The sequence below is a fragment of the Lepus europaeus genome, chromosome 14, assembly GCF_033115175.1.
Source record: "Lepus europaeus isolate LE1 chromosome 14, mLepTim1.pri, whole genome shotgun sequence".
In the NCBI taxonomy this organism is placed as follows: domain Eukaryota; kingdom Metazoa; phylum Chordata; class Mammalia; order Lagomorpha; family Leporidae; genus Lepus; species Lepus europaeus.
The window spans coordinates 52504676-52523175 of record NC_084840.1 but is presented as its reverse complement, the minus strand read 5'-3'; the positions used below and the strand labels follow the sequence as shown (position 1 = coordinate 52523175).

Genomic DNA, 18500 nt, shown 5'->3' with positions numbered 1-18500 from the left:
CATTTTCTGCTAATTTTCCCAGGCCATTAAGGAGGGAAGCAGCTGGGACACAAACTGACATCCATATGGGATGCAGTTGCAGGTGGTGGCTTTACCTGCCATTCCTCAATGCTGGCATCCTTAATTATATTTTTAATATCTTTTTTTATTTTATTTAAAGGCAGAGCCAGAAAGACAGACACAGAGAGAGATCAATCAATCTTCCATCTGCTGGGTCACTACCCAAATGGCCCCAAAGGCTGGGGCTGTGCTGGTCTGAAGCCAAGAGTTAGGAGCTTCTTCTGGGTCTCCCACATGGGTATAGGGACCCAAGCACTTGGACCATTGTCTGCTGCTGTTTTCCAGGGCACATCAGTAGGGAGCTGCATTGGAAGTGGAGCAGCCGGGACTCAAACTGGTGCCCCTAGGGGATGCCAGCATCAGAGATGGAAGCTTTACTCACTATGCCACAGCACTGGTCCCATCCCTAATTAGTTTTTATAGGGTGCAAAGTTAAACCATGTAGACTGTAAATTTATGAAAAAAATATTTCTTTCATTGAAAGAATCTTTGTAGTCTAAGACATATCACTAGACACTGATCAGCACATTTGAGGGATGATGATGTGTCGAGGGCAGGGAGGGAAACTGAGGCAGATACTGCGTTAGGTCCAGTCCTGCCTGGAAGATGGTGCTGAGAACAGAAGGAAGCCAGCAACAGCATTGCCCTTTGAAAGGATGAACTTCTGCCTTCCCTTGGGACAACCTGCCAGGGTTCTCACTATTCTCCCTGGTTTTCTGGTATATTTTGATGTAATAACACTGAATTAAATAGACAAAATATGTCTCTTTCAAGCCTGAATTATATTATTTTACTGGCTATGACACTGTTTGTTTTAAAAATGTTCATATTTAAAGAAAGGTTGAGAAAACAGTCCAGTGAACACATATACATCTATTATTTAGATCCATCAAATATTAAAATTTTGCCACAATTTGCTCATCTGCCATTTATACTTGTTTTGTTGAGTTACTTGAAAGTATTTTATAAACATTAAGACACTTTATCCAAAAAACACTAACAGTATTAAGCCCCCTTTCAAATAACAATAGTGTATAAAATAATTTAATAAGAGTAGACTTTAAAATTTCCACAGTTGCACCTAAAATGTCTTTTATAGCCATGTTTTCCCCAAAGAAACATAGCTACCACACATGACAGTACCAGTGCACTGCTCAGGCCTTGAGACAAGAGATCCAAACCACTAGAAGATAACATTTTCATCTCCCATCCTCTTATCAGACACGAGATGACCAGGAGACCCTGGCTGCCTAAGCCACCTCTTTCCCCACAAAGGAGCCATATCAGCACAAAAACCATGGAGAAATCCAGAGCATCACTCTGGCTATTGATTCAAATGACCCAAGACATCTATTGACTGTTAGGAGTCATCAGTTCCAAAGAGGCTCAAACTGAGACATCCATGAACTCAGCACACACAAAAGGTGGGGATGAAGAAACAGGACAAGCCAGCCAGGAAAAGAGGAGCTAATGATATAAGGTCCCCCAACAACCCATTCTCCTCCTGTGTTCTCGCTCAACCACATCCCTGGGTCTTGGACAGATCTACACCTGGGGAAATGATTCCAGGATAACTACAGCAAGAAATGCTGAACAAAACTTCAGATCTTATTGTGGCATGGGCCTCCGTCTTTTAGTTAAACTTGCTTCTAACCTACGTGATTAAAGTTGTGGTAGAGGTCTTCCCACGGTCAGAAAAAGAAAAAGGGAGGTATCTGTCCTGGGAATGAAATGTGGTTGTTATCTGCTTGTCTGTGAATACTTCAGGTGTAGTCCCTATCTGCTTCTATGTAACCATTTCAGGTTCTGCTTGTTAGTACAAAGCAATGATGTTACCCCTTGCCAGACAGCTTACAGCTCAGTATGTGTGTGTGGTGGTGGTGGTGGGGGAACACTTTAGTAACTACAATTGCATGGGCAGTACTGTATCAATCCTGTGGCCGCCATGTAACATTAGAATAGCCAATCAAATGTATGCAGGTAGCCATATAAGGGAGACAAAGAGGCTAAAACCATATATAAGAAAAAACCATCCTCAGGATTTTGGTTAAAAAATTCTACCAGGGCCTTATGCCAGCATAATAAAAACTACTTCCTGTTAAGGGGCCTTGATGTCTTGTCTCAGCACATGAATCCTGTTACATTATAATTCTTGAGTATGTAAAGTAACAGTCATGTTAAGCAGAGCATTTCGATTCTTAATTGTACAAACAGAAAGTGCCATGGTGCAGGAGAGAACAGGTGGAGCTCAGAGTTCATCCCAACTCCTTCGAATTCTAGTGCACATTATTTCTTCCAGGCCTCTAGTTAGAGGAAGAAAAACATCTCAGGCCAGCTTTCTTTTGAACTGGAAAGAAACAGAATGCCTGCAGCATAAAACATTAGGAAAGAAATGTGCAGGTCTAGTAGATTAATCTCATTAACCCACTCAAAAAAATCTTTGTTGTTGGAGGATTTCATAAAAGAGAAAAAGTGTTTAATGTTCTGAGATACATCAAATGAACAAATTAGAACTCCGATTACAGCAGTAGAGCTCAAGTTTTCAAAGGAAGAGGAAAAGAAGTCCCCTGAGGCTTAATATCCTCATCTGTGTTGAACTAGCAATTTATGGTGCCTTACAACTAAACATTATGCAAATATTATAGCATTTAGTTTACAGCTGCTTAATGTTGGCTCAAATTATCCCAAAATACCTAGTTAGAGAAGAACCAAAATGAAGTGTGGTACACCTGGGAGATGGGGCCAAGACAAGAGAAGTGGATTAGGGCCAATCCAGTTTATGGTTTGATACACATATGTTTCATCCCCCAACTAAGCAATTCCTTAGGACATAGCAAGTTAATCATATTTTATTTGTTCACCTTGGGCTGAATATACTGACTTCCATTTAGAGCAGTGGACTGACTGACTGAATGAATGAATGATGAATTTTTAGATGGATAGATGGATAGATGGATGGATGGGTGGGTGGATGGATTTGTGTATAAATGAATACGCATTGATAGTAACTTCCATTATTTCATTTGTTTCCAAAGGCTTCTCAATGGAGCCCCTCCATGAGGAGTACCTGCAATTTCATGCATAACTTTCTGGGCCTTGTCTGATCTACAGGTTTCTGAGAAGGAAACACTGAGCTGGTAGATCCGTGTGTAAAATGTTTCTTCCTTCCACCATTGAGTCACTACCTAGCAATTCCTCAGTGTATTTTGAGAAAATCACCAGGTATAATGGTGATCACAGAACAAACAAACAGGCAGTATCATATTTTTCTAGTGCTTCAAAATCAATTCTAATTGCACACATTTTTATTTATATGTAATTTTGTAAACACAGCCACTGCATAATATCAGGCAGCCCTATTTAAAATTTTTATGCTCATAATTTTAAAAACCAAAATCCTGAATTTGTATAAAAAAGTTTGGATAAACTCTTGAAATTTGTTGTTCTACATTATGTTATGACACTTACACAGTCTTCAAACTATTTCTTTAGCTAATTCTTTAAAGAATAAAATAGTATAGAGGAAGGAACTTCCAGTCTTTCCTTGGTATTGCACACCAACACAGTGTACCACTGCCATAAAAAAATGTTTATTAAATTCCCACATGCATAGCAGGAACGGAATGTGGCACAAAACCCAACTATTTCATACATACCTACAATCATAACTGTATTCCTCTTTTGAAAAAGAGGATATCTTAATATTTATTCATTGAGAACAAGAAATTCAACTTTTTTTTTAAAAAAAAAAGTGGGAGTAAAGTCAAAATACACTAAGAAGCACCATTTAAACTTAGAGAACACATCCAAATTTTTATAACACTGCATTGTTACAAGTAGATGGTAAAGAAGGATAAAAATAATTTCCTAATGGATTCTGATCTAGTCAAGTACTACAGGATGATACATGACATACTGAGAAGGAGAAAAATCTGAATGTCACAGAAAACAAGTGCCAAAACTAGAAGACTGTTCCGAGAATATCGCCATTTCTCGTGAGTCCCTAACAGCCTCTAGCATGCAAAAGCTGCAAACCATCTGAGTGGAGCAACTTATTTCCTACAATCTCAAATGCTGTCATAAGTGATGGCTACTTCAAATTCATGATAGAAAAATGTGTGCCCATGTCCTAGGCAATTGTTCAAGAGCCTGCCACCAACATAGCAATAGAATTTACCAGGTTCATATTGCATAATGTCCCTTATGAAGATCTGCAATAAGATAATGAAATATAATACTGTATCGATCAAGGCATATTCACCACTGCACTAAACCAAAGACATCATTTTTTAAAAGATTTATTTATTTATTTGAAAGTCAGAGTTACACAGAGAGAGGAGAGGCAGAGAGAGAGAGAGAGAGAGAGAGAGAGAGAGAGAGAGAAAGGAGAGAGAGAGAGATCTTCTATCTGCTGGTTCACTCCCCAACTGGCTGCAATGGTCGGAGCTACGCCGATCTGAAGCCAGGAGCCAGGAGCCTCCTCCAGGTCTCCCACGTGGGTGTAGGGGCCCAAGGACTTGGGCCATCTTGTACTGCCTTCCCAGGCCATAGCAGAGGGCTGGATTGGAAGTGGAGCAGCCAGGTCTTGAACCGGCGCCCATATGGGATGCCAGCGCTTCAGTCCAGGGTGTTAACCCACTGCGCCACAGTGCCGGCCCCTAAAGACATCATTTACAGTAAAATCTAGTTTATGCTCTGCCATGGGCCAGGTAAGTACTTAATCCAGCTAGGGTCATTTGGGGTCCACATCTTTCTGATGTTCTCCAGTGGCCTTGTTTATTATCTTAGTAATCAAGAAGTGATTGCTTATTTTCAACTGAAAATTCTTTGATGCACAATCTTCACTTTGTCCTACATGGGCCTGAATAAAATGGCTCAGATATCTTATGCAGATAGGAACACACAGTTGTACAGAATGAAGTCTGGCTTCTGCTCACTTCGCAGAAAAGGGTCATACATCGCAATAGTAGTGCCTGGAGGCTTAGAGGAGCTGCAGGAAGACCTAGATCTCAGAGGGAAATAGAACCTAGAATTAAGCACTGGGAACCAACAGCTCTCTCCTGGTTGCTTTCCACACCTGCCATCTTTTATATAGACTTTCTCTGCCTCTCCATCCAGACGGAAGATAGCGGAGCCCCTCACAGAACTACATACACTCAAGAGACTATTCCAGATGGGACCACAGTCTCCTGGCTTCCATTGCAGCTTCTCCAAGGGAAAAACTGTGGTAGTTAGTGTGGGTCAGGACTGTACTCACAATATAATCTATGAGGCACCCAGGAGGAAGAGAATGGTGGTCTTGCTGCTAAGGGCCCAAACTGAGGACATGGTGCTTGGCAGTTAAGGGGCCACTGTGAGGTCACAAGACATTCCAAAAGACATCTGCTCTAAATGTTTTCATGAAGGTAATATTTAAGCTTCATCTATAAAAATACACATTCAATTCCATTGATCTTTCCACTTTTCCCATATCATTTTTAAAGTGAGGTTATCAAAACTAAAGAAAAAAAAAACCCACCCTGCTATGATACTGGATAATGTGAGCCCTAAGTGTAAGATTACTTGTCAGTGTTTTTAGGCGAGTTAGGGTATAGATATGGGAGACCTACTAATGGAAGTCCCATGTTTTTACTAAGGAAGGCAATAGAAATGGCTCTATGCAGGATAATTCTGTAAGATCCCAAAGAAATATAGACACTTAGGAACTCTGTGTGTGTGTGTGTGCATGAATGGATACTAAATCATACACATGTGCATTGAATTTTTAGTACAACTAACGTGAGTTTTTCCTGCTGCTCAAGAAAAGAACCAATTTTGCCAGCGGTGTTTTAGATACTTCATAGGGAAATCCAGGAGAGACTTCTGAAGAACTCAGAATCATCCTTGCCCAAGCCTCTTGTAAAGCCTGGAAGACTTCACATCCCTGCAGATGAGTTCGTTTGCCCTTCAAAAACAACTGTGACAGGTTTCTAACCCCAGGGCAAAGATCTGAGTGAGCTGAGGAGCAGTGTGTACCCTGAGAAGATAATAATTCCACATTTAATTATGGCAGAACTCAGAAAACTTTATATGAGAGAGAGAGAGAGAGAGAGAGAGAGAGAGAGAGATTCCATCTGCTGGTATACTCCCACAAGAGTGACAAGAATCCAAATATGTGGTCCATCACCTCTGTTTCCCAGGGTCTACATTATCAGCAAGCTGGAATCAGGAGCCTGATCCAGGAACCAGGCACTGTGGTGGTATTGGATGCTGGTGTCTTAAGTGCTAGGCTAAATGCCCACTACTCAGAAAACTTTTTACTAAGTTGTTGGTATATATTTATACTCAGGAATAAACTTGATTCTCTGATACCTTAAATTAAAATGTTGTTAAAAAATTAAAATATTGTACTTGAAGGATCACCCCATTTCCTGTCACCCTCCAACTTTTCTTTTAGAATCTTTCTATCTCACATTACATACGCTAAGCTCCATTTTACAATAAACTTTATAACCAAATTATTAATCTCTTACAACTGGGTCATTTTTGAATTGCTGGCCTGACCTATACTATTTTGGAGGATCAAACAGAAGTTGCTCACCATGAATTCAGTTATACTATGAGCCACTGTTCTATTTAGCACTGGTTACCTCCACCAGCAAGTTACATTCCCACTTCTGCCTAAAATGACACAAAGAGTAGAGAGATAGTCATTCCTCACAAACCCCTCCCCTTCACCTCAGACAAACCCCTTACAGCATTTAAACCTGAGGGATCCTGAAACATGCAATTTCCTTGTCACCATGTGTGTTATTCAGTGCCCTACATTTTCTCAACTCAAACTAGAAAACCTCCACCTACTACTAGGCTTTGCTCAGAAACCAACATGCTCCTGGCCTCTGGTTCATGCCACCATAGCCAGGCAAGAGTGGGCCAGAGATGGGTGGTCTTTGAGAACTAGCCCTCCCTCTGCACTACAATTGACTTCAAACTAAGCCTATCATGGGGGCTGGTGCTGTATCCCATATGGGCGCCAGTTCAAGACCTGGTTGCTTCACTTCTGATCCAGCTCTCTGCTGTGGCCTGGGAAAGCAGTAGAAGATGGACCAAGTCCTTGGGCCCCTGCACCTACTTGGGAGACCCAGAAGAAGCTCCTGGCTCCTGGCTTCGGGTCAGCTCAGCTCCATCCATTGTGGCCATTTGGGGAGTGGGAGTGAACCAGTGGATGGAAGACTCCCTCCCCCCAGCCTCTGCTTCTCTGTAGCTCTGCCTTTCAAATAAATAAATAAATCTTTTTAAAAACTAAAGCTTTCAGCATTCTAAAATGCTAGTAATTTTATTATGACATATATTAGCATCTTGTAGCTCATTTTAAGTAATCAGCATAACTGTCCCCAAAGCTTATTCTGAAAAAAAAAAAGTGTTTTTTTATTAGAAAAGTGAGAGTTCACTATTTAAAATACCCTTTAGGGAAATCTTTTGCAAAGTGAGATGTCCATGTTCAATGTAAACATTCACACTCAATGATTCTATACTCAACCCTTACTACATTTGTTTTCTAATGCAAGCTTTTGCCAATCCATGCTTCTTGATGAAGGCATGTGAACTTCATCTTCCACCACTTACTTCTGTATTTTGGCTTATAGGGAGTGCTCCCAAAAGTGTTTCTAAATGAGTAGGTGAAAATAAAGAAGCTTTGAGAGATGTTCCTTCATCCTGCCTAAAGGCTTCAATCTGGAGTCTAAACAATATGCTACTTCAATCAGTAGAAACGCCACCAGTTCCCCCATCATGTCACACACCTGGGGTTGGCCACCCACTATACAGATGGATAATTACTGATCTTTGTTCTCCCTCTTCCATCATGCAGCCCATCTCCTCCCCCAATTCGTGTCTACAGTGGAGAAGTTTGAAAAGCAGCAGCAGCAAATACTCTAGTTGGTCATTTCTCTTCTACTCTGGCAAAAGACAGGAAAGGAAAGAATTAAGAGAAGATACACAGATTGTTCTAAATCCTAGAGCACTTGTTACAGGGTATCGATTCATGGTGAGTGGGTGTTGAATCATGCCAGACACAGAAGCAGCAGGCAGGCTCTATCAGATCTTCAGAAGGCAGCTGATTTGATTCTTCATGCAAACCTAAGGAGTGGTCCATGATGAAAAGACAGGGGAGGTGAGGAGCAGGGATTGAGAAGTCTAGCCTGCTCAGTTATAACTACTGTCAGCAGAAGAGAGTAATTTTGAATGTAAATTTGTGATTTGGACTAAATGAGTGGGTCTCCACCAAAGATGTCTGCTCCCCTCCCACATCATAGGATATCTGGCAACTGAGGGAGATTTCTGATTTTCAAAACTTGAGTAGGTGGTGGTGTGATACTGACATCTAGTAGATAGAGGTCTGGGGCACTGCTAAACATGTACAATGCACAGAACTTCCCCCACAACACAGAATCACCGGGTACAAAGCATCAATAGCACCGAGGATGGGAAACCCTGGGCTCATTCAAAGCTTATTTAGAATTCTAGTCCACCATTCAGAAAGCACTTGTGAGGGGAGACTCAGGAGAGAGTCAAGCAATTTTGAACAAGCAGGATGTGAGCATAAAGAATTAAATGACACAGATCACCACAGAGGTACAATCAAAGGTTCTTTCTCCCAGAGGTCAATCAATATTTCAGGCAGCATCCAATCATTCATTCAGCAAATAGTTAGTGAGCAACTACTGTGGACCATGTACATTCTGGGCTCTGAATACCCTCACAGCTGGAAATTTGCAGAATCTCCAAGAATATTGCCAAATGGCTTGATTCAGAACCATGGAATGTGGATCTTGGAGGACTTAAGTCACTGAGAAGAGGAACTCAATCATTTTTAGCCAGTTGTTTATAGTTTAATTCTCAGTTGAATTAAACACACACACACACACACACACACACTACCCCTCTCAGACTCACAGGCTTTTGGGATTTTTAAAAAACTATTCCCTACAAAAATTCTTTTGCCTACAGTGAAATCTGTGGATCTCACCAGTTGGGTTGAAAGTGCTGAGCAAAGATAATTTCTATACTTCACAACCACTTCATTTATCTTAACTACTACTCAAACAAAGTCTAAAGATGAAGAGGCTACAACTGAGTACTTTGTCATCTGAATTAGTTCTGCTACTACAAAAGCAACTGACATATTTCTCAAACAATCTAGAAACTCAATGTCAACTCCTACTGTAGGGAAATAAATATCCACCGAAAGAAAATGACATGACAATGTCAAATGTAAGACTTGGAGCATCCCATAATTTGAGCTAGAGACTATCAGTAGAATAGTTTTTGTAATCATCATCTTTCCAAGTTTGCTGAGTACAACTATTTGCCAATAAACAAATTAACTGATACTTACAGATGGATAAATTTTTTTCATTATTATGTTTTGAAATTGGGTGGAAATGGCAAACAGCAAAAGCACTGCCCTAAAACCTCATTTGCTACATGAATAAAACAGTAGCTTTTCTATATTTAAACTTAAAATCCAATTAACTTATCAAAATGTCAGTTGTCACCTAAAGCATCTTATTAACAAGGAAATACCTTGAAATCAAGAATATTCCTCCTGACAGGAATTGAGAAAGTGGAGTGAACTGGTTTTTTTTTTTTCTTGTTAAAAGCATTGCTGTAGATTTGTCTGCTAATATTTATTCCTTCATTAAAGCCTCAGTATTTAATAATCTCATGGGTGGTACAGGGACTCATTTTCAACACGGCCTTTCCCTTGTGTTAATTATAAAGTATGTTTCTACCTAATACAGGCATCACTCTTAGAAGCTCCTGTCAACCCCTGAAGTCATAACCCATGATGATAATTTCCACAAAGCACATGAAACTAGCCACAAATACAACCATAAAGAAAAACCTTGTTATTACTTCAGGGACTAAAGACAGAGCTCCATGAAGATGGCAATTTGTACCATTGTTTTTAGTTATGAAGAAAACAGAAACTGGAAACAAGAAATAGAAATCTTCCATTTTCTAATAGAAACTTAGAAAGCAGAAATAAAAATTGAGTATCTTATCCACACCCACAGACCCACAAGAAAAATGGTTTCCAATGGGCTTTAATTTTCATTATCCTCAACCTGGTGTTTTTTAGCCAAAAAGAGAACTGGGATTTCTGACTTCCTTCTGTAATCTAAAGCCAGGAGATCAGCTACTATTTAAGCAGCAGAAGGCAGGAGAGTGGAGGAGATGCAGATAATCTTTTCACGGTTTATACTGAGCTAAATGCAGTCATCACAGTTCTCTACAAACAAGCAAGGACATGAAAACAAAACATTCAAACCCTCCGTTCCTTGCTGCAAATTACTTAAAACTAACCGGCCAACTGCTAGCATACTGCTGCCCTATCACTTGGACTTGAAGGTGTTAGAAATGAGGATAGACATATTCTTAGTGATTGATATGCTGACATTACAAAAGCCTGCTCATGGTTTTTTCCCCCTAAACACCTAAAAAGTACGTTCTAATTTCAAGCAATCAAAGGTTGGGGGACAAAAAAAAAATCTCAAAGCCATCATCAAGCTGTTAGTCTAATCTTCTATTACAAATGAAAGAAATCAATGCCATTCTCTTATACTGACTGAGGTGCAAGACAGCAATCTCTTTTGCTATGTCAGATTACAATGATGAGACCACTTCATTGTGGTTCATTTATAGATATTTGGAGTTTGTTGTGGCCAACCTCTCTCTTCCAAGTGAAGAAAAGAAGTGTCCACCTGCTTAGTCTTGGCCACACAGGTAGTATCTGTGTAACTGATCACAGCATGACCAAAGCCAGCAGCTGGGGACCACTGGCAAGGAAGTTCCAGCTGCTCCCCTGGCCCCCACCATTCATCTTGCAGGCACCAGTGTCAATATCTGGAATGATGAATTTAGAACCTCCTCAACTCAGACCCAAAAAGCCCTGGGGCCAAAGGAGGAAATGAGATAGAAAATGAAAATAAAGGTCCCATGAACTATCTCCTGCCATCAGTGCCTGGGAGACTGGGAGACAGAGACGGCGGACCCTCCGCACCGCCCCCAGACTGTTCTCCATTGAGCCAGTTGAGCCCAGACACAGGGCCCAGTCACACTTGTAGATGCACGGGGAACTACACAGTGCAGGGCTCTTGGCATTTCTGATGTGGATCTACTGCCCCTCCTATGTGGTGACCCCTTAGGACAGAGACGCCTTGGGGAGTGGGTGCAAAAGAACAGACCAGACAGTCCCGAAAGTCCTAGAGAACCCCATCTCCGGGCCTCTTGCCCAAATTTGCAAACTAGATTCTGTTTCAGCAGGCAGGGCAGGAGGGGTCGCCAGGACACGTGAGCTCCCCGAGGCTGCTGGACATCTGTGGGGGGGTGGGGGAGGCGCACCGCCAGGCGAGTGGAGTGGCGGGGGCGGGGGGGGGGGGCTCTTACTTTTGTAGCTTGTTGCCCAAGGCTGGTAGCCATAGTAGCCGGTGATGCGCAGAATCCGCTCCTCGATGGACGTGAGTCCCACTGGCCCGCTGGTGAGGTCCTCCACGGAGCGCGACCATTTCAGATCTTCCTTAATCGCCTCGTCCACCACCAAGTACTTGAGCTGCCGGAGCTGGGGGCTGATGTCCGACAGTCTCCTGGGGCTGACGTCCGGTGACCTCCTCATGCCACTGAGGCCGCATGCAGGGCGGGCAAAGGGGCAGCAACGGCAGAGAGGAGGGACTTGGGTGAGGAGCACAACCGAGGGCGAGCAAGGACGCAGCCGGGCCCTCCAGGGGCGGGTGCCACCGCAGGGCCGGGACTGCTCCCCTCCCACCGCTGCCACCCGCCCCGGTTCCCGGGACAGCCTCGGCGTCCAGTCCCGTCTCCCGTACCCTCTCCTGGGCGCCTCGGGGCAGTGTGTGTCCTGGCGAGCGGCGTGGGAGAGGACGCCTTAAACTTCCTGAGCAGCCCCGCCGTGCGCACCGCCCTCCCCAGCCTCAGACCGCCAGCTGTCCCGATTGCCCAGGGCCAGCCGGTGCTCCGGCCACCCGCCTCTCTCCTGCGCAACCATGCCCAGGGCACTACTCACATGGCGATGCTCTTGCCCCTGGGTGCGCCGCCGGGAAACTCTCGGATCCCCATAGGCAATAGCAGAGTGGGGCCGGGAGCTCCCAGACTTGAGGCGGAGGGGCTGCTGGGCCGGAGCTCCCTGCAGCCGCGGGCGGGGGCAGAGGTGGGCGCGATGCCCGCCGAGGGTCCTGGTCACCCCGCGCTACCGGTGCGCGCCCGCGCGGTCTGTCCCCTAGCGCCTCCGCGGGCGTGCGGCGCGCGGCGGGAGCGGTGGCTCCGCCAAGGGATTCCAGGCTGATCTGCGGCTCTCGCTGCAGCCAGCCGGGAGCAGAGGCAGTGCCTTGCCCCTCGCTTGTCACTGTCGCCGCCGCCCTAGCACACCCCGCGGTCGCCGGTGCCGCGGAGCTAGGGAAAGCTCTTTCCAGCAGTGCACTCTCCAGACACCTGGGCGGGCGGGGATCTGCCCTTCCCGGCCGTGCACGGGCCAGGCGGGGGCGCTGCTGCCCACTTCCCACCGCCCGGTGTGCGCCGGGCTCCGGAGCCAACACCAGGAGTCAATGCCAGGCCTGCGAGTTCTCTTGGCAACCTTGGGGCGTGGGGTGCACTGCTCCGTCCCTCTCCATGACTTGTCAAAATCCTACAACTCCTGGTTCAGGATTTCAATCTTTCAATCTCTCCCCCGCCCCCTCCCTCTCCGCACCCCGTCTGTCTGCAAAACTACTCGAAAGAAAGAAGCCTGGCTTCGTTCTCAGAATGCCAAGTAAACAAATGGCATTTTGTAGACAAAGCTGGGACACAAGTGAACTGATTTCTTTGGGTGATCCCTCAGTCAGTCCTGGTTTTCTGCGAGCTTACATCCCCACTAAGGAGGCAATCACTAAGTCAGTTCTTTTCATACATTTCCATTTTATTTCGCTTCTAGTTGTTGTTTGCTGCTCTCTGAAGACTACCTAATTGTTTTTCATTGGAGCAAACTGAGAAAGTAAAGAAATATGTGAAGAAGAAAATATCCATCATTCAGACCCAAATTACTACTTTGAATAATAAATGTAGTCCATTCTAGTCCTTTTTTCCAACACAAAATGCATGGTTTTCACAAAGTCAGAATCAAATGCACAGAGTATTGTTTTTTATATTAAAATTATATCGTGTCACAGCAAACCAAGAATGGGGGGGGGGGGGGAACTTCCTCAATTTGTTAAAGAACATTTACAAAAAGCTATAGCTAACACTATATTTGTAGTGAGAAACTAGAAACTTTCCTACTGAGATCAGGAACACAGCAAGAATGTGACACACTCCTTTTCCACATCCTATTGTTATGTTTGACTTGGCTAATGAAATTAGACAAGAAAAGGAAATTGAGAAAGAAGAAGTAAAAGAAAGAAAACTATCTTGGTTCACAGATTCAAATTAAAAATCTTAAATAATTAGCAAAAAAAAAACCTCTCATGGAACGAATGAAAAATTATATATGAGTAGTACGGATACAAGTAAGTTTCCCTAACAAGGTCAACTGCTTTCCTATATTACCTGCAATGAATAATGGAATTTGGAATTAAAACAGCACCATTTTACATCAGCACACCTAAAGATGAAATACTTATGTATGTGTTTAACAAGATACAGACAACATTTCTATGAGGAAAACTACAAAAGTATGATGAAACAAATGGTTGATTCCATGACTTGGCTATTGTAGACAAAGCTGCAATGAACTTGGAGTGCAGGTATCTCTTTGACATACTGATTCATTTTTCTTTGGATAGATACCTACAAGTGGGATTGCCAGATCATATGGTAGCCATATTTTTACTTTTTTTGCAGCATTTCCATATAGTTTTCCACAATGCCTATACTAATTGACATTTCCACCAACACCATAAAAAGGTTCCCTTTCTTTTTTCTTTCTTTCTTTCTTTCTTTTTTTTTTTTTTTTTTTGACAGGCAGAGTTAGGGAGAGAGGGAGAGACAGAGAGAAAGGTCTTCCTTCCGTTGGTTCACTCCCCAAATGGTTGCTACAGCCAGCGCTCTGTGCTGATCCAAAGCCAGGAGCCAGGTGCTTCCTCCTGGTCTCCCATGCGGGTGCAGGGCCCAAGGACCTGGGCCATCCTCCGCTGCCCTCCTGGGGCCACAGTAGAGAGCTGGACTGGAAGAGGAGCAACCGGGACAGAATCTGGCACCCCAACAGGGACTAGAGCCCTGGGTGCTGGCACCGCAGGTGAAGGATTAGCCTAGTGAGCTGTGGCACCGGTCCAAAGGTTCCCTTTCACTATGTCCTCACCACTGCTTGTTATCATTTTGATAATAGCTATTATAACAGGTGTGAAGTGATACTGTGATTTTATTTTGTCTTTCTGTAATTATTATTGATGTTGAATGATTTTTCACATATCTGTTGGCCACGCACGTGCCTTGTAAATATTTATTTGTCTTTTACCTATTTTTTTTAAATTGAGTAATTTTTTCCTTGCTACTGAGTGTTTGAGTTCCTCATATATTTTAGACTGTAAACTCTTATCAGATATTCATTTTGCTCATATTTTCTTCCATTCTGTAGGTTACCTTTTCACTCTGTTGATTGTTTCCTTTGTTGTGCAGAAACGTTTCAACTGGATGTAATTCTACTTGTCTATTTTTGCTTTTGTTGCCTGTGCTTTTGGAGTGACCTCCAAAAAAATGAAACTAAGAGTTGGTTATCTCAAAAAAACCAACAAACTTTGGTTGGACTCAGAAGAAGAAAAGATTCAAATAAGCAACATTACAAATCAAAGAAGAGACATTATAACTGATACTACAGAAATGCAAGGGATCATCATCAGACTACCACGAATAATTATATGCAATAGTGGATAACCTAGAAAACAATGGCTAAACCTCTACCAAGACTTAAACATGAAGACAGTAAATACAAAAAGACCTAAAATTAGTCAGCAGATTGAATCTGTAATCCAAAACCTCTGAACGAAGAAAAGCCCAGAATCTGATGGCTTCCTTGGTGAATTCTACCACATGTTCATGGAAGAATTAATGCCAATCCTTCTCAAACTATTCCCAAAAATGGAAGAGAAGGGAATAACTCCAAACTATTTTTTGAAAGGCTGACATTACTGTGATACCAAATCCAGGAAGTTATAGGAAAAGAAAATTTTACAAGCCAATATCTCTGATGAATATAGATTCAAAAATCCTCTATACTAGCAGGTCAAACTTAAGAGTATATTAAAGACTCAAACAGCTGGATCAAGTGAGATTTATTGCTGAGACACAAGTCTGGCACAACGTGTGAAAATCAATAAATGTTATATATCCATTAACAGAATGAATGATACAAATTCTATGACCATCTCAGTAACTGTAGAAAACACTTAACAATATTCCTCATTCTTTTGTAATAAACACTCTCAATAAATTTGACATAAAAGGAATATGCCTCAACATTATAAAGGCCATGTGAAAAAATTCCACATTTAACGTCATTTTCAATGGTGAACAGGAGAAAACATCTCCCAGCATATCAGGAGAAAGATAAGGATGCCCACTCTCATCACCTCGATTCAGTACAGTAATGGATGTCCAGCCAGATCAGTACGGGGAGAAAAAAAATAAAAACTAAATAAAAGCCATCCAAATTGGAAGACAAAGAAGTAAAATTGGTTTGATTTTTTTTGCAGTTGCCATGATCTTTTATATAAAAATTCTAAAGACTCTACCAAAAACCATTAGAAGCAATAACACACTTATAGACCAGTGAAACAAAACTGAGAGCCCAGAAATAAATTAATGCATTACAATCTCTGACAAAGGTACCAATAACACAAGAAAAAGATGATCTCTTCAACAAATGACATTGAGAAAACTGGATATTGATATGCAGAAGGCTGACATTTGACTCATTTCACACATACACCAACATCACCCACATAAAATGGATTAAAGACTTAACTAAGATCTTAAACTATAAAATTCCTGAAAGAAGACATAGGGGCAAATGTGATATTGGTCTGGGCAATGATTTTTTGGATAAAATATTTTTATTGGCTGTATCATTTTATGGTTGTTCTGATCATAAAACTATAAAGTCATTATTTAAAAAGTAGTAATAACTAGGTATACAAATAAAAATTAAGATCTGTCATAATTGTACAATATGTTCCCCTTTTGTGAGAGCTTTGGGTATAAGGTGTTCTCCCTGGGTGTCTGTGTGTGCACACATGCATGCATGTGCAGCCATTCATATGTATGTCAAAAAGCTCTCTTCTTGGGCCAGCGCCCGCAGCTCACTAGGCTAATCCTCTGCCTTGCGGCGCCAGCACACCGGGTTCTAGTCCCGGTCGGGGCACTGATCCTGTCCCGGTTGCCCCTCTTCCAGGCCAGCCCTCTGCTGTGGCCAGGGAGTGCAGTGGAGGATGGCCCAAGTACTTGGGCCCTGCACCCCATGGGAGACCAGGAGAAGCACCTGGCTCCTGCCACCGGATCAGCGCAGTGCGCTGGCCACAGCGCACCTACCGCGGCGGCCATTGGAGGGTGAACAAACGGCAAAAGGAAGACCTTTCTCTCTGTCTCTCTCTCACTGTCCACTCTGCCTGTCAAAAAAAAATAAAAAAAAAAATTTAAAAAAAAAGCTTTCTTCTTGGGACAGGTGTTATAGTGCAGCGGGTTAAACAGGCACTTGGGTGTCAAGGGACTCCAAATCCCATTAAGTTGGTTGGTAATAATGCCATCTTAAATGTTAAAGTTATCATATTAAGTGTGTAATTGATCATATAGATAGGATTAAGTGTTAAAGAGATCATATGAATAAGGTCAAGTGTCTGGTAATAACAATAGATAGAATTAAAAAGGAGAGAATGTTACAACACGGGAAACAGTCCACATAGCAGACTCATAGAATGGCAATCACTCTAAATAGCTCTCTGACGTAAGAATCAGCCCTTAAGGCATTCTGGTCTGGCTGAAAAACCTATGGCTGAAAAACCTATGAGAGCATTCCAGGCATGGAATGCCAAGACACTGTGGCAAGAAAATTGTCCTACGTGAAGGACCTCTGTCCTGAGACCCAGTGGAAAGAAGTGGCCATCAAAGATGTACTTTCTCTGAAGGGAGGAGAGAACTTCTACTTTGCTTATGGCCTTGTCTAAATACTGACAGAGATTGTGGACTCAAAAGGCTTCCATAGCCTTGGCAGCTCATGTCAAGATCCTCGGGTGGTCACTGACATCATACATAAGAGTTTTAATTGTTAAATTAACAACAGGAGTCACTGTGCACTTACTCCCCATGTAGGACCTCTGTACTTAATGAGTTGTACTATGAGAATTAACTGTAAAGCTTGTTCTCAGTTTTTTATATTTTGTGTTGGTGTGTGTGTCCAAATTGTTGAAGTCTTTACTTAGCATAGAATTGCTTTTTTGTGTATAAAGTTAATTGAAAATGAATCTTAGTGGATAATAGGACTGGGAATGGGAATGGGAAGAGAAGGTAGGGTGGGAATGGGGGTAGGAGGGTGGAAATAATCACTATATTCCTAAAGTTGTACTTATAAAATTTGTACTCATTAAATAAACGTTTTCTTTGGAAAAAATAAATAATATGAGGTTTGAAACTGGATCGAGTCCGGCACCGTGGCTCACTTGGTTAATCCACCGTCTGCGGCACCGGCATCCCATATGGGCACTGGTTTCTAGTCCTGGCTGCTACTCTTCCAGTCTGGCTCTCTGCTGTGCCCGGAAGGGCAGTGGAGGATGGCCCAAGTGCTTGGGCCTCTGCACCCGCATGGGAGACCGGGAAAAAGCGCCTGGCTCCTGGCTTCAGATCGGCATAGTGACAGCTGTAGCGGCCATTTGGGAGGTGAACCAACAAAAGACCTTTCTCTCTGTCTCTCCCTCTCACTGTCTATTACTCTACCTGTCAAATAAAAAAAAAAAATTGGATCAGTGGCTTAACTATTGACTTCTCCATTCTCCAGAGGGACAATCTTGGGAAAGGTGTTTAACTCCTCCAAGCCTCATTTTCCACATCACTCTCATATAACTATTATAAAGATTAAGCAAGCTCTATAGGTTTTTTTTTTTTTTTTTGACAGGCAGAGTGGACAGTGAGAGAGAGACAGAGAGAAAGGTCTTCCTTTGCCGTTGGTTCACCCTCCAATGGCCGCCATGGCCGGTGCACTGCGGCCAGCGCACCGTGCTGATCCGATGGCAGGAATCAGGTGCTTCTCCTGGTCTCCCATGGGGTGCAGGGCCCAAGTACTTGGGCCATCCTCCACTGCACTCCCTGGCCACAGCAGAGAGCTGGCCTGGAAGAGGGGCAACTGGGACAGAATCCGGTGCCCCGACCGGGATTAGAACCTGGTGTGCCGGCGCCGCTAGGCGGAGGATTAGCCTATTGAGCCGTGG

General features: G+C 42.9%; 1 protein-coding gene across 1 annotated transcript in view; it reads right to left on the bottom strand.

The window, feature by feature from the left end:
• The window catches only part of SLC35F3 (solute carrier family 35 member F3), a 388343-nt gene extending 376169 nt beyond the window's left edge, over positions 1 to 12174 (bottom strand). The window contains exons 1-2 of the mRNA XM_062210625.1: positions 12122 to 12174; positions 11491 to 11720 (exon numbers count right to left, since the gene is read on the bottom strand). Of these exons, the coding sequence (XP_062066609.1) occupies positions 11491 to 11720; positions 12122 to 12174 (283 nt within the window). The remainder of the gene's footprint in view (positions 1 to 11490; positions 11721 to 12121) is intronic.
• Between the last annotated feature and the right edge of the window lie 6326 nt (positions 12175 to 18500).